Here is a 17126-nt window from a genome sequence, read left to right on the forward strand (position 1 = left end):
GGCCATGATGGGGGCGGAGCAGGGAACGGGAAACTCGCTGCCGGCTGCCCTCGAGAGGAGTCACCGCCGGCCGCCAGGAGGCGGAAGGGCGTCGAGCCGTCCCCCAACGAATGTCCAGTACCATCGCATGGCACCGCGAGTGACTCTCAGCTGGTTGAGGACCGAGCGGCAGTGTGTCCGGGAACCGGATCAAGAATTTTTTTTTTTCCTCTCTCCCCTCTCTCGTCTCTGTCGCTCCTCATGCTTCCGTCTCCTGTACTCTCGCCTCGTCTGTCCATACCCCCAGGTACCGCAGCCGCCGTGATCGGTCCCCCCGGGGATGGGGGGAAGGGGGAGTAGGCGCAGCCTCGGTGGTACCCCCCGGCCTGCGAGGGGCGATGGGGGTATGTGGCGAGCAGGACGAGGTCGAGGGCCGTGGGAGGACGGCGCGAGATCGGTGGCGTAATTGTGATGAGCTACACCTGTGAGACGCACCGGTCTCGCATCTCTCACGGAGGAGCGGAGGCATAAAGGAGGAGCGACGACAGTGAAGAGCGAGAGAGGACAGGCCTGTGTTTTAGTTCATGTTTTGTTTCTGTTTGTGTTGCCAGCAGTCGTCCGTGAGGGGCTGCTGGCTTTTACTTTCATTTTTGTATTTGTGGATTTATTTATTAAAATATGTTGAATGTTCGCCGGTTCCCGCCTCCTTCTTCCCGTACCAACAAACCTCGTTACACAGGGCTTTTGCTGTAGAGATAATGACTCCCTATCCATCCAGGTGACATTTCTTGTAGTGTTTCATGGTGTGGTCTTGCGATAGACTATGCATAATAGCCCCTCTGCCCCGTGTCACACCGCCTCTGCTCCTGCTACGAGCAGCGCAGGCGCGACCAGATCTGCCGGCGCGTGCACAGCTCGGACTACTGTCATTGTCATTGCGACTCCCCACCCTGCCTCCACGTTGCCCCCTAACTGTCCTATGAATACTTCGACCTTGTCTAACATACCCAGTGGCATTAGACAAAGCCTCCACCACAATACTTTCGCCGCGATTGCGGAGAGGCACACGGTCACCATGGCTAGCGCGGTAAAAATCTCCCGCGGCCGCCTCATTCCCCACAACACTAACACGCCTGCTAACTTCGCGATGAACACTCCGACCCCGGGAAACATTGTTCCCACCACTGACATTGGGTAAAGGACCATCTAACGTTATATTGGGCAAAGGATTCACCGTTTGTGCTTGGTGTAGGGCTATACTTTCACTTTCAGAAACACCGTCATTTTCTGAAGGCAGATAACGTTATTCCCCTTCAGAATCAGGGTCCGCGAATAGAAGACCCAACACTTCATTGCAGGTAAGCTTTATTGATGCCATTAGATAATAATAATAATAATAATCTAATGCAAATACTCGCTGACATTGACAATATTGCTCTGATAAAATGGCTCACTCGCACACTAGCTCCGCTTTTGTTCGCACTGATTCAATGCGCTCTAGCTCGAAGATTTTGTATAGAAACATGATGTTTTTTTGAGTCGGGGATGAAGTATGACATGTCTGCCAACTAGTGGAGGGGAGGTTGAACGAAATTTGACACCCTATTTGACAAAATGAGCCGTTTTATTCAGTGCCGCATCTTGTCGAGTAAACTCGACCGTGGCGCCTAGAGGGTTAAATTTATACTTTTATATACTAAACTGGGCCAGTTTACACCCGAGCAGTATTGAAATAGTACACTTACAAGTTTGTTGACATTAGTATGCTCACTACATAAAGTATACTTTAACGTTACTTAAAGTCCGCGTGAACCGGAAGTTGCAAACGACTTTTCTCCAGTGCTGTGACGTATTTCCCAGTGAAAAGGAATATTGAACAGAGGGCAGGGTTTTACTCTAGCGCTCCTCCTCTCCATCTCTCGCTCATAGCAGACTAACGGTTTGAGGGGAGTGGTTAAGCGTTTCTCAAACCAAGCCGTCAAACCTACGTCATCAGAGAAGGTCCTCCAAGGCAGAGGGGAGGGGCATTTTCAGATTTTGATTAAAGATTACGAAGCCAAAAAAATTTTTTCTGTGTTTTAACTTGCACAGATTAATTGTTCACCACAAGACTAATAATATGCGCTAACAAAGTAAATAGGGTCCATTTTGATTTCATGCCGACTTTAAGTATACTTCATAAAATGAACTATTCGTAAGGGATATCAGTCATGTGATCATCACGGCCCAATCACAGCCACCGTACTGATACTCAGATCAACAGCACTCTTACTCATGAGATATGGATTAAATATTGGAAACATGATGAAAGCAGGAAGATCCAGATCTACAGGAGTGACGTTTACTGAATATTGACCGGTAAGATCCTCAGAGAGCCAGAAAAAACACAATAGAAGAATGGAAAGAGTGTGTGAGTGAAGGTGGTTGTGAATGTGTGTAGATGTGTGTTAGTTACAGGATCAGAGAATGACACCGTTCCTCCGTCATAGTCCAGATTCACTCTCACACGATCAAGCTTCTGATTAACAAGAAAACCTCCTATCCATCCGTATGACACACTCCAGACATCAGTGTCGAAGAAAACACGTCCCTTCCTCTGGTTTGATGCTGTAGTTACTCCAAGAGTCCAGACTGAACTCTCTTTAACCTCCACATCCCAGCAGTGTGCTCCTGAGTTAAAACCCTCTGAACCCAGAACACACTCATACCAGTCAAATCTCTCTGGATTATCAGGAACAGGTTGATAGATCTCGCTGTATCTCACACTGGTCAGATCATCAGACAGGATGAGATATGGACTTGCAGTGTTTGGATCCAGAATCACAGGAGCTGATGAGACACAATCAACAGATGCTTTTATTCTGATCTTCATATAATGATCAACAGTGAACCCAACACAGATTATTATGAATTATGACACTCGTCCTGTTGATCAAACACATTTTCCTCTGATCACTGTCAGTGCTGTTGTGAGTAGTTCCACACTCATTTTATCATCAGTGTTTAACGGCATCAACTACAAAAATTAAATATGAGATTCAGACATTTGTGTCCATCAAGAGAAACTGATACTTTGGGAAAGTTAAAATAATAAATCAATGAGATGTGTTGAGATTTCTGCTGTAGATGAAGAACTGTAAGTGTGTGTGTGATCTTCAGCAGCATCTGATCATCTTCCTTTTATTGCCTCTTATAGTCTGTGTATCAGTTTAAAACAGTTTATTACTTTTCAGGGTACTCAAAGCACTTCACATATTGGAAGGGGGGAATCTCCTCAACCACCACTTTTGTGGGATTTTGGGATTGAACTCTGGATCACAGTGTCATAGAGACAAGGGGGCGGGCTCATTTTACTCAGATGACCAATCAGTCTCTCAGGATCATTGTGAAGCTATAAAACCACGCCCAAGCAACCATTTAGAGCACCATAGCAACAAGTTCCATAGACTTCCATTGAAATAGATCAAAGGGATTTATTTGAGTAGAGGTTTCATAGAAACATGAGGGTGGGTGCTTTTGACTCGAGGCAGCAAACAGCCAATCATAAATCACCTTCAACACTTCACGCCACTTCATAGCCACGCCCTAGCACCCACTGTCGAGCACCCTGGCAACCCAAATTCAAAGAGGGATATCTTTACATCTGAATGTCAGGAGTTGCAGTTGTTTTATATAATTTATATTGCCAAGCAACCTTTGGTGTATCATCATTGGCAGTTACCAAGCCACTCCCTAGCAACCAAACAGAGTAGCCTAGCAACTGTTAAGCAAGACGATTGGCGATTGGCTCTTTCAACTAATGCTAGAAAACAGGACTTCCATCATGCTACACATGCTAGCAGTGAATAGCTAGATGCTAATAGTGATTACCTAAGTGTTAAAACATGTAAATAATGCTAACTAAAGTGCAGTAGCAGCATGCTAATTATGTTAGCACCATGCCAACAACAAGCTAATCATGCTAACATCATGATAATCATGTTAGCATATTATTAAACATGCAAGGAACATGTTAATTGTGTTAGCATCATGCTTGCAACATGTTAATAATGTTAGAATGGCAACCATGTTAGCATCTTGTTAAAACATGAAAGCAACATGGTGATTATTTTAGCATCATGCTAACAACATGCTAATTGTGTTAACATCATGCTAGCATCATGCTAATCATGTTAACATCTTGCTAAGAACATGCCAGCAGTGTAGGGGACAGTGTAGTTTCACACGGCAAGCACCACTCATTTCCTTAAGAAAATGTACATTCTAGTTATTATTCTGAGACTAAGATTTTGTAATTGTAACTCCTCCTAAAAACCTCCAAACTCGGCTCAGACCTTCAGACTGTTCTGACTCCGGCTTTATCTTTTATAACTGATCAGACTGACAGGTTTCCTAAAAATGAGGATGAAAATCTCATAGACTGTCATTGATAGAATCTTTAAATAAGCCAAATATCTATCTATCTATCTATCTATCTATCTATCTATCTATCTATCTATCTATCAGTGTGTCATGAAGAACCTTTAACTCTCCAGCTCAGATCTCCTGCAGTCAGACTCACTGTTTTGGACGATGTCCTGCATCTTCTTCCAGACTCTGAACGGCAGGTTGCCCAAGTATCGTGCCACATGAATCAAAGCTCCAGAAGCCATCTCTGGATCCGGCTGTGAGCTCTGGACTCTGGAAGAACATTCAGGAGTCAGAACTGCTGTGGCTTTGGATCAGAACCAGAGAGACCAGAGACAGGAGCAGATCACTCACCTTTCCATTGAGACTGGAAACTCCTGCAGAACAAACACACCATTTATCATCAATAACTCAATCAATCAACCAATGATCAACCAATGATCTGAAATCAGACCTTCAGAAAGCAGACGTCATTGGCTTTCATCATCTCCTCCATGTCTTTGATTGTGCGTGAAAGAGCTGAGATGTGTGTGTTCATCTCCTCCAGCTTCTCCTTCATCATCTGCTTCTTCTGCTCCTCTTCCTCCCTCAGTGCAGTGACTGTAGCTTCTTCATCTCTGAGAAACTGATGAAGCTTCTCAAACTGCTGTTTAATCTGATGCTCTGTGTACTCAGCTTGAGACTGAAATCACATCACATTCACTTCAATCATCTCAATCGACACACATCAACACTTCACATCATTCATATCAGAGATAAACTCGGATATCCGACATATAACGGATCCAGAAGCAGATTGATGCTCGTCATTTACAGAAATAATCAACTGGAATCTAATATATTAAATATATCAAATCATAACTGAATACAGTGATAGTATACATGACTCTTGATTCTGTTTCCTCACCTTGATGTGTTGAACTTTTTTCTCAAACTCTCCTTTAATGTTTTCTCTGTGTTTAAATTTCTCTTGTAAGGTCTTCAGTGCTGTATTGAGTTCCTCCTAGAATTGAACAAAAAACATCAGATTACAGTGAAGAGAAGAAGAGAAGACAATACAGTGATATGATTAATGATCGAAAAATAATTTGTCCCAATCCTGATTTCTTCTATTTTTGTGCACATCTCATACTAAATTCAGAATACTAGATACAGAAATTAAAACCTACTATAAAACAAAGGCAACTTGAGTAAACACAAAGTACAGTTTGTAAAAGACAATGTTATTTATTGAAGTAAAAAGTCATCCAATAGCAACAAGGCCTGCGTGAAAATGTATTTGCCCCTGTAGTGACTAATTCCTCAAATTAACTAAACACAACCAGTCCTGATTACTGCAGTCATGTTTCATCAAATCAACACTTAAAAAGGACTTTTCCAACAGCATCAAGCTGGTAAAATGTCTTAACCCCCTGAGGTCGGCGGTATCACCGGCGATACCAGCTCGCTTTTTTTTATCAGTGTAAAAGAAACTCATAAATACTCTGTTGACTTTGATTTTCCATAGGAGTTTCATACATAAATCGATTCTGTTAAATGTGTATTATTTTTGTGTATACTCACAATAAAAACAAAGTGTTGTGCTTTTTGCCAAATAAAGAAAAATAAACACGAAGCGAGTTCTGCCTTCTCTCTGCCAGTGAAGTCCATTCTGAAACGCGTCCAAAAATGAACAATAACTCAGCTAATACTAAGTCAAACAGGCATACAGACACACAGGCATGAAGCTTGAATTCTCTTCTTTTAAATGAAGTAATTTATATAAAAAACAAATATTCTCATCTTGTGAAATCTGTATTAAAAGAGAGCGATTCCAGTCGAGCTCATTACAGCTCATTCAAATGTAATGTGACCCCGCCCACGGCAATCGACACAAACCTATGAACGCCCCCATATCAGCTCGAGAAAACACAAGTTTATTCAGATCATTACTTGTTTACACAGTCTCGCAGCGCTGTGAGGAATAATAATAATGGAAAATGTACCTCAGAAGTGCGGGTATATCGAGGAGCAAGGATCCGACTGAGCTGAGGAATACTGTAGTAAGTTTTTTTCTTCTCACGTGAATCGGGTTTCTGTTTATGAATGAATGAACGGCAGAGATGCGCGCTGTTTACCACAGCTCGCAAAAAGACAGTTTAAATTTAAATCGCGTGTGTGAATGAATGATGATGTTTTAGCAAACTGTATTGCTATACTGAGATGAGTAAAAATCGACTGAAATATGTTGAAATAAAATGTAGGCTATTTGTATAAGCAACGTATTAAACTGCAAATTAACATTTATATGCCCTAATATTTCATAAAAACAACGTTACAGTCAGGCGAAATATGAAAGACAACATTTTGTTGACTAGATTTGGGTACAGTTTTTAATGTAGAATATACTGCCACATCAAATAAGCTTTTGTTTAACAATTTCTATATATATAAAATACTATTTTTGTCAAAAATAAAGTCATCAACTAAGATGTTAGCTGTTCCAATGTTGGCTATATTCAAACTAATGAATACATAGATAAAATGTAGGCCTATAATCTTTTTTTTTTTTTTACAAAGAAAGAGTACACTTGAAATATTGTTGAAATTGTAATTATTGTTGTAATTGTAACCTTTTTAATAAAATAGCAAAACATATTTACAAGATAGATGTAAGCAAAATCTTAAATGGTCAATATAAGTCTTCTTCTAAATATATCTTTTGTCCTTGCATTGTGGCTCAGTCAGTGTCACACCTGAATGAATGGCTAATTATGCAGAGTCATTACGCATAATGGGTGGGACATTGTAATCTCAGGTGTAAACCACTCCTCGTTCACGCCCCCTCGCATATTGGCTTTCCAAGCAAAACCTGTTTTACATCAATTTAAATCAATGTATTGTTTTATGTGAACGATAAAGCAAGACTATTTTCACATAATTTTGAAGCCAGAACTCAAAGCGACAACATCCATTAGTCAAAAGTCTTATTGACACATATTTATTATGCGTTTTGTGGTCTTATTTCAGCAACTTTCATTTTAATTTTTTAAATAACCATGCATAAACATTATTCTCTTAAAAATTCAAAAATATACATGCATGGTGATCACATATTTTGGTAGCCCTGTTTGTGCTATATAGAGTGAATTTACACCTTTGCCATTAACATGTTTATAAATAACTGAAAAAAGCACAAATGTCAGAGCATGTCAGAACACCTCCAGGGCCCAGAAAACCGCTCAGACTCCAGAGGGTTAAAATGCCTCTATTATGTTTTTGTCCCCGAACATTCCCTTTCAGAATCTCTGATCTTCAGTCTGTAAGTTGAAGCTCAAGCAGCAAGAAAGTGATTCAAAGCACAGGAGTAAATCCACCTCTGAACAGCTCAAGAAAGCAGTTCAAGTTTTAGTTTGTCCTCGTCAAAGTCCTGACTTGAACCCAATTAAGATGATGTGGCAGAACCTTAAACAGGCAGTTCATGCTTGAAAACCCTCCAATATGGCTGAACTAAAGCAGTTCTGCAAAGAAAAGACAGTTATCACAAGCGTTCGGCTGCAGTTATTGCTGCCAAAGGGGGTGATTCGTTTTTCACATGGGTGATAGGTGTTGAAAACTGTATTCTTTGTTTACTCAGTTTGCCTGTGTTTTATGTTGTATTTTGTTTTAAGTTTTAAATAAAAAAATATTTAAATTAGTATGAGACACAAAAACAGAAGAAATCAGGATAAGGGTAAATACTTTTTCACAGCACAGTAAATGTTATACAAAGTTGAGTAAAATGTGTGTACTCATTGAGTATGGGTTCCCATATTTTGCCTTCACATGTCACTTTCACTTTCACTTTCACTTACATGTGAAACGAGACATTTGTCTTACCTTATATGATGAAACCACGTCACTGATGGGTCTGACTGTTTGATTGTCATGTTGTTTTGAATCTCTGCACAGTATACACACAGGCTGTTTGTCCTCCAGACAGAAGAGTTTGAGTTTCTTACTGTGTAAACTGCAGATCTCCTCAGATCCTGATGAACGAGTCTCATTTCTCTCCTTCAGGATTGATTCGCACATGTTTTTTAACGCCAGATTATATGGAGGATTGTCTCTTGAGGATCTTCTCCTGCAGACAGGACACTCCTGAGTTTTCTTGGTTCTCCAGAACTGTTGAAGACACTCTTTACAGATACTGTGACTACATGATAAAAGAACTGGAGCCTTGAAGTTCCCCTTCAAGGGAACTCGCACTGCGTCATCGTCGTGACGACACTAGGGGAACGCCCTTAGCGTAGCGCATCTGAAGCATGAATGAAATCTGTCCAATCCTGATTGGTGCTGCGTCATGACGTAGTAGATGACGGCATAACCGGAAGATACAAAGGGACGCTGGCACAAACACACGTTAGCTTTTTGCTCTTCAGCTAAAGCGCTCTGTGTTTTTGTCAGTCCTATTTGGTGTTGTCTGTCCTTATACAGTTCACAAGCATTTTATAAGCATGGCAAGCGAGTAGTTTAGAAGGTGTGTGCATCCGTGTCCGCGCTATCTTTCGGGCTCGGACACACACCAGCTGTGTGTGCACTGTCTTGGCGTGCAGCACGCTTGAGAGCCGCCTGTAGCGAGTGCGAGAAGCTGCCGCTGAGGGTGTTGCGCTCACGGCTCGCTGTGTTTGATCAGCACGGCCAGGCTCGCGAGCCCCGCAGTTCTGGGCCCGCCGCTGCCGAGGCAGCGCGGCGCCGCAGATCGTGGGGCTCACAGATGGATCTATCAGGGGGACATGGGACTGCTACGGCATCTTCCCAGTCCTCGTCTGAAGATTCAGACGTTCTCCCGCCCCGTGTGGAAGCCCGCGAAGCAGCTTCTTCCTGCGAGGCGGAGGACCCGATGCTACAATTGTCTGGCTCTGAGGAGTCAGATGATTTAGGCATCGAGGCGGGTGATGTGGGGCTCGAGAGCACGCAAACGCCACCTCACGCACCCGCTCAAGAGGAGCTTGTGGAGGTTTTGATGCGCACTGTGGCCAAGCTTAACATTGATTGGCCACAAGAAGAACCTCAAATCCAGCCGCCTAGTAAGCTGGATGAGAGGTTTTTCAAGCGCAAATCTCAACCTCCACGCCAGGGCCTTCCATTTTTCCCTGACTTGCACAATGAGTTGTGCAAGTCATGGGACAAACCATACTTAGCCAGGCTCTCCAACCCCCCAGTACTTGATTTTGCTAACGTATTGGGGGCGGCTGAGTGTGTTTATGGGACAATGCCTCGGGTGGAGGAGGCTCTCGCGAGCTACCTTTCTCCCGAGGCCGCATCGTCCCTTAAGGCCCCGGTACTGCCCACTAAGCCGTGCCGCGATACATCAGCGCTGGTGGGCAGGGCTTACAAGGCGGCCGGGCGGGCTGGTGGCTGTCTGCACACTATGGCCGTGTTGCAGGCCTACCAGGCCGACCTCCTCAAGGAGCTGGATGAGGGCCAGGGTCCCTCTCCAGAAGATATACTGGAGCTCAGGAAGGCCACCGATTTGTCTCTCCGCATCACCAAGGAGACGGCCCGTGCCATCGGCCGCTCCATGGCTGGTTTGGTGTGTGTGAAGAGACATTTGTGGCTGAATTTGTCGGGGATGAAAGAGAAGGAGAAACATTTTTTCTTAGATTCCCCGATCTCGCCTTCTGGCCTTTTCGGCGGCGCGGTTGATACCGTCGTCGGAAGGTTTCAGGAGGTGAGAAAACAGTCGGCGGCCTTCCAGCAATATCTCCCCCGTCGCTCCGGCTCCTCGAGGAAGGCTGCCTCTAAAGGGCAGCCTCGGCCGTCTACCAGCTCCTCGCACCGACAGGTGCAAAAAGAGAGTGTCGCCGCCCGCGCCCCTCCTGAGGGAGCCTGGCAAAGGAGGCGGCGCTCTCGAGGTAAGCCTTCGGAGCCTAAGGTCGATCTGAGGACCGTCCTTCAGGCAAAGAAGGCTTCCTCTTAGCAGTCCGAGTTGCGGCCGGACAGCTGAGAGCTGTCCCTCCCGGGGTGGAGCGATTGAGGTCGCCTCCCCCACGGATCTCGCGGGAAATCAGTGCTGTGTTCCCGCCGTCCAGTACGCTTCGGGCCACACTGATTTCCCGCGCACGCACGCCGCTCCAACCGCCTCTAGAAAGATCTGCGGCTGGGCAGCGAACGCGTCCGCACACCGAAAATTATTCTCGACTGCTCCCTGCCGGTCAGCCGCTTCAGGGTGTCGGGAACGAGGCTCGGTTGACACCCGAGGCCAGCCTCGAGAGGCTGGTTCCCTTAGTAGATTATCTTGGCGCATGGTCATGCCTTCCGAATATATCTGCGTGGGCCCTACGTACTGTAGAGCTGGGTTACAGACTGCAGTTCAGCTCCCCTCCCCCAAAGTTCAACGGGGTGGTCTGGACTGTGGTTGGCCCAGAGCAGGTTAATATTAGCCAAGTCGTACGATATGGCAGTTCGGCATCGAGATGTCGTTCTGGCCCATATCAGGTGCTTGGGGCTGAGACTCAACACAAAGAAGAGCGTGTTGACGCCCTCCCAGAGGACTACGTTCCTGGGAGTGGTGTGGGACTCCACGACGATGCAGGCACAAATGTCTCCCGCGCGCGTGGAGTCCATACGGGCGATGGTCTCCAGAGCGAAGCTAGGCCACAACCTCACTGTGAAGCAGTTTCAGAGACTGCTGGGGCTCATGACAGCAGCGTCCAACGTCATACCTTTTGGCCTGCTACACATGAGACCCCTACAGTGGTGGTTGAGAGCCAAGGGGTTTTCCCCGAGGGGAAATCAGTTCCGTATGATCAGGGTAACGCGCAGATGCCTTCGTTCCCTTGTCATATGGAGGAAACCTTGGTTCCTTTCCCAGGGACCAGTGCTGGGAGCATCATGTTGTCGGAAAACCGTTTCAACAGATGCCTCCCTCACGGGTTGGGGCGCGGTCATGGACGGCCGCTTTGTGAGAGGTCTGTGGGAGACCCGGTATTCTTCCTGGCACATAAATTGTCTGGAAATGCTGGCAGTCTACAAAGCTCTAAGGAGCTTTTACCCGGACCTCCGCGGTCACCATGTCCTGATACGCTCAGACAACACTTCTGTAGTCGCGTATCTGAATCATCAGGGGGGTCTGAGGTCGCGCCCTCTATGCAGACTGGCGCACCAGATCCTTCTGTGGTCCCAGGAGAAACTGTCGTCTCTCAGAGCGATGTACGTCCCCGGGGACCAAAATCAGGGAGCAGACGTCCTGTCGAGGCAGGGGCTGAGGCCCGGGGAGTGGCGACTCCACCCCGAGGTGGTGGAAGCCATGTGCGTGAGATTCGGCCCAGTGGAAGTGGATCTGTTCGCGTCTCAAGAGACGTCCCACGGTCCACTGTGGTTCTCTCTCAGGCATCCAGCTCCGCTGGGGCTGGACGCTATGATGCAGACGTGGCCGAGGCTGCGTCTGTAGACATTTCCCCCGATCGCTCTGCTCCCGGGAGTCTTGGAGCGGGTCTGCCGAGAGGGGATCAGCCTACTGTTAGTAGCACCCCTCTGGCCGACCCGGGTATGGTTCTCGGACATTATAACACTGCTGGACGGCCTCCCGTGGCAGGTCCCTCTGAGGAGGGATCTGCTGTCGCAGGCAGGGGGCACAATATTTCACCCCCGGCCAGAGCTATGGAACCTCTGGGTCTGGCCCCTGAGGGGGCTCGGTAACTAGAGGCTGGCCTGTCAGCAGATGTTGTCGAGACCCTACTCAGCTCCAGGGCTCCTTTTACCAGGAGACTGTACAGCCTGAAGTGGAATGTGTTTTCCACTTGGTGTAGAGAGCGTGAGGTGGACCCAGTTAACTGCCCAGTGGCTTCAGTGCTGGAGTTCCTCCAAGATCGTTTCTCCGCCGGTCTTACCCCGTCCACACTTAAGGTGTATGTGGCTGCCATTGGGGCTTTCCACTCACCTGTAGGTGATGGGCCCTTGGGAAAGCACCATCTGGTTGTACGTTTCCTCCGTGGGGCACGGAGGATGAGGCCTGCGGCTCGACTCCAGAGTCCCAACTTGGGACCTGGCAGTGGTACTTGAAGGGTTGGCTGAGGCCCCCTTCGAGCCACTAGAGTCGGCTGAGGCAAAGAACCTGACCCTTAAGGTGGCCTTTCTCCTTGCTATCACTTCTCTGAGGAGAGTGGGGGATCTCGCCTTGGCTATAACGCCAACTTGCCTGGAGTTTGCCCCTGGCGGAGTTAAGGCCATCTTACATCCTAGACCGGGCTACGTGCCCAAGGTGCCATCGAATGTGGCACGGTCAGTGGTTCTTCAGGCCTTCTATCTTCCGCCTCATGGGACGGCGGAAGAGGGGAGACTTCACCTGCTCTGCCCAGTCAGAGCCTTGAGGGTTTATTTGGAGAAGTCTTCTCAAGTCAGACCAGTTATTGGTGTGCTTTGGTTCACCCAAAAAAGGGCTGCCTGCATCTAAACCAGGGGTGGGGAACCTTTTTCCTATCAAGGGCCATTTACAATTTTTTAACATTCTTTAAGGGCCATTGTAATGAGCAGGGGCGTTTCTAGGTTTTAAAAACATCAGGGGCTAAGCCCGAAACATCAGGGGCTGGGTAACAAGATAACATGATTCGATACAGAGAATAATGTATATTTTAGGCCTATATGCAGGAGGGCAGAGTGGTTAAAAAATTCAGTCCTGGCACTGTAGCCACACCAGCCCATATTACCACACAGACACACACATTCAAATGTGAAAATTTTGATTTCTTGGACCTACATATGTGCATTTTAACCCTCTGGACTTCTTCGTAAAATAGTCACACTTAGCTTCCTCCCGCCCGAAAACAGGCGAAGCCTTAAAAATTTACTTTACTTTTTCCCAGGATAACCAATCAAATATATTTTTGTTCTATAATGTTTTCTGATTATTATTTAGAATTTTTTGAATTTGTAATGATACTTTGCATTAATTATATAATTTTTATGAGCTATTTTTTCCATTAGAATTAATATATATATTTTTTTATTTTATTTTATTTTATTTTATTTTATTTATTTTTCAATAAATGCAACATTTCACATCAAAATAGAGTGCAGGCCTAAAAAAAAATTTTTTTCAAGTGAGAAGAGCTCCATCTAGTGGCTTCAAAATGTATTAATTTGTGTCATGTCCTATAACCGCCTATAGGCGGCCTATAGCTTTTTTATTTATTTAATTGATTTATTTCCATTCGGAAAGAATTTTTTTTATTACTAAGCAACCACTGAATGGAACAACACAAATTATATATCATTTTAAAGCTTAGGATCTCAGCTTTTTAATGCATCTAATTACATTTATTAACTCCTAACGAGTGCTGAGTAATCCCTCTAAAACCGAGTGTACCGCCAGCAGGCGCCACCTAGCTGCGAAAATATTCTTTACCATATTTTAAAAAAATCTTGCCTTGATTAACACAAAGTTGATGTCATTTGAAAGCTTAGAGTCTGAACTTTACAGTGAATGTATCCACTTTGAAAAACTCTTAAGTATTGCTTATTTAAGTATTGAGTTATTTGCTGATAAATAGAATTTCTTTTTTTTTCATAATCTATAAAATAATGTACTGCAATGTGTCAAAAACATCATAGAGCTCATGAAACATTCTCAGATAATTCAAAATGGCACTTCATTTTTTACAGCATTTTTTTACAATTAAAATGAGCCCAAAATTAACATAATCTTTTGCTTTTATGACAAGATATTCTTCATGGAGAAAAAATTGCCCATGAGGGGGTGTCAAAGACTGTACAAAAAGGCTGTCTCTTTTCCAAATGCTGTAACTTTTGATTCCTTTATCCAAAAATTATAATGTTTTTATCCAGATGCAGCTAACATGTAGGGGGACTTCACTAAAAAAGAAATTTCCTCCTACCTTATTTCCTTCCTGAGTTATTCCATGACAAATAAGAAAGATATGCAAAATCATAATAAAAATTATATATATATATATGTTGTCTTTTATCCGCTGTTTCTTGGCAGGACAATGTCCAAATGTAATGTAATTTATATTTTCAAAAAAAATTAAAAGAGGTCTTTCAAACGATACCTACCTTTTGACTCTCCTTGCTATAGTTTTGGAGTTATTATGATTATATAATTTTTATATAGTTTGGGGCAAAATTTGCTGTTTCAGTCTTACCAGTTCATTTCTCTCTGTGTGTGTGTGTGTGTGTGTGTTTGTGTGTGAGGGTGTGTGTGGGGGTGTGTGTGTGTGTGTGGGGGGGGTGTCTTATTTGCACTCTTGATGTTTCAGAGTGTCACCCCTTCATTGCTGTACACTTTTTTCAGCACAGTGGCTGATCTGTAGCTTGTACCACCAAAAGTTTCTCTGAGTTATCCTATTTTTTCGTATTTCCCATTCATTTCCTATGTCGCCCGTTTTCGAGCGGGAGGAAGCTAAGTGTGACTTTTTTTTTACGACCCTTTAACATATCAGAATCATCTCCTTGATTTTTTTGTGTGTTCATATAGGTAATAAAGCAAAAGTCACCAAGTTTCACCCCCATCCGATGAAGCAAAAAAAATTAACAATTTGAAACGTTCAAGTTTTCGCCTGTTTTCGGGCGAAGAAGCCCAGAGGTGTTTGAAGGCCAACATTTTTTGATAACAATAGTTTTAGCATGTCAGTGGGCAGTAGCATACATTATTTGTCAATATAACAGATTCTTAAACATGAGAATGAGGATAAATGTTGAAATGAATGATCCACACTACAAAATGGAAATGCAAAATGTTTCTCCTTAGTGTTGACAATACACAATCACATATTCCAAACAGGAATGGCCTTAAATGAGAAATCTTTCAAGGATTATTTCGCATAGATGTCAACTTTTTAGCATTAAAGATTGGTTTCAGCAACTTGTTTCTTTCTTGAGTTAATCAATGTTTTTGGCACTATTAAATCAGTTCAATTAAATTTCAATTGTTCACTCATAAAGACAGTCACTTGTCACCACCTACTGGCTTAATGATGCAAGTTGCGCAAACACAAACAAGCGGAGTGATGCAAACTGTGAAAAGGCTGATGCTGGTGAAATATTCGAACACATTCGACTCGAGGACCTTATAGGCTACATATCAGAGTTAAATAGGAATACATTGTAATAATGTTAATCAAGCAGACTAAAGCACATGACTGCGCAGCAATATTTAAGCTCATTATACAAAGGAAATAATACAGATCTAGACAAATTGGGTTGCTTATAGTTAAAATAATTGTTTTAGTCGACCACACATTCTACTTGCTGTCGGCCACTCATTCCACTTTTAGTCGGCCACTCATTCCACTTTAATACGCAAATGACAAAACGAAAGTAAAAGCAGCAACCCCTCATGGACGACTACCACACACACGCAACACACGCACACGCGCACACACAGTAAAGTCCATGCCTGGTCCTCCGCTGTCTTCGTTCCGATCCTTTTATGCGCCCCGAAGCTGATCAGTGAGAAACTTGAAACCGGTATGGCGCGCGCGCCTCCGAAGCTCATCCGTGAGAAACTTGAAACCGGTATGGCGCGCGCGCCTCCAAAGCTCATCCGTGAGAAACTTGAAACCGGTATGGCGCGCGCGCCTCCGAAGCTCATCCGTGAGAAACTTGAAACCGGTACGGCACGCGCGCCTCCGAAGCTCATCCGTGACAAACTTGAAACCGATGCGGCGCGCAGGTAGCTTCAGGAGATCTGCGAGGCGGCCGGGTTGGCCACCCCGCACACCTTCATACGTTTTTACAGTCTGCAACTCCCTGTGACGCCTGGCGCTAGAGTGCTCGCGTCCTAAGTGTGCCTGGTCTCCCAGCTTCACACTAGGGCGGGCGTGATTACGGTGTAGCATAGTGGGCATTACGTTCCCCTAGTGTCGTCACGACGACGACGCAGTGCGAGTTCCCTCGAAGGGGAACGTCTCGGGTTATGACTGTAACCCTTGTTCCCCGAGAAGGGAACGAGACACTGCATCTCGTCGCTACACCTATCACGGGCAGAGCGCTTGCTTCATCGCAAAGGAGCTAACGTGTGTTTGTGCCAGCGTCCCTTTGTATCTTCCGGTTATGCCGTCATCCACTACGTCATGACGCAGAACCAATCAGGATTGGACAGATTTCAATCATGCTTCAGATGCGCTACGCTAAGGGCGTTCCCCTAGTGTCGTCACGACGGCGACGCAGTGTTTCGTTCCCTTCTCGGGGAACAAGGGTTACAGTCATAACCCGAGACGATTTCACAGCACACGGGACAAGAAAGCTCTTCAGCAGAGACATTTAGTGAAGCCATTTTCACCGTTTAAACTCCAGCAACATTAACTTTATTGTCACTTTCTGAACGACAGGTTTAAAAACTCAGAGAATCACAGCGATCTGCTGTCTGTTCAGAAACAAATGTCTCACAAATCCTCCTTGAAAGTGTTTGTCTTCATTCTCCACTGATCACTGCTTCATTATTGCTTTTGTCGAGAGAGAAGAGAGTCAGCATGACAGAAAAGAGAAATAAGTCAGTCTATTCCTGGTAAGTGTTGAAAGAGGGTGGAGTTTATGAGGGTTAAATAAAACTGCAAAAACAAGTGTGTGTGTGTGTGTGTGTGTTCACTGCTCACTGCTCCTAAATGTGTGTGCACTAATTCTGAGTATGGGTTTAGGATTTCTTCAGGTTAAATTTGAACAAAACTTGCATTGAAACTTTCTCAGGTATAATGGTATAAAACCATTAATCAAACACTAAAGAACAAAGAAAAAACACAAATATTGACAATAAAAAATAC

The 17126-nt window shown here is 44.6% G+C and overlaps 1 protein-coding gene across 1 annotated transcript; it reads right to left on the reverse strand.

Annotated features, from left to right (window-relative positions):
- Window positions 1-2320: 2320 nt before the first annotated feature.
- LOC308686294 (nuclear factor 7, ovary-like) lies at window positions 2321-16642 on the reverse strand (the record flags this gene model as incomplete). The annotated part of the gene is made up of 7 exons (XM_081394693.1): window positions 2321-2808; window positions 4541-4659; window positions 4741-4763; window positions 4841-5068; window positions 5294-5389; window positions 8245-8589; window positions 16586-16642. 7 exons carry the CDS (start codon window positions 16640-16642, stop codon window positions 2321-2323), a joined length of 1356 nt encoding a protein of 451 aa, XP_081250819.1.
- Window positions 16643-17126: the final 484 nt, after the last annotated feature.

Source organism: Scardinius erythrophthalmus (assembly GCF_964197995.2).
Source record: "Scardinius erythrophthalmus genome assembly, contig: HAP1_SCAFFOLD_97, whole genome shotgun sequence".
NCBI lineage: Eukaryota > Metazoa > Chordata > Actinopteri > Cypriniformes > Leuciscidae > Scardinius > Scardinius erythrophthalmus.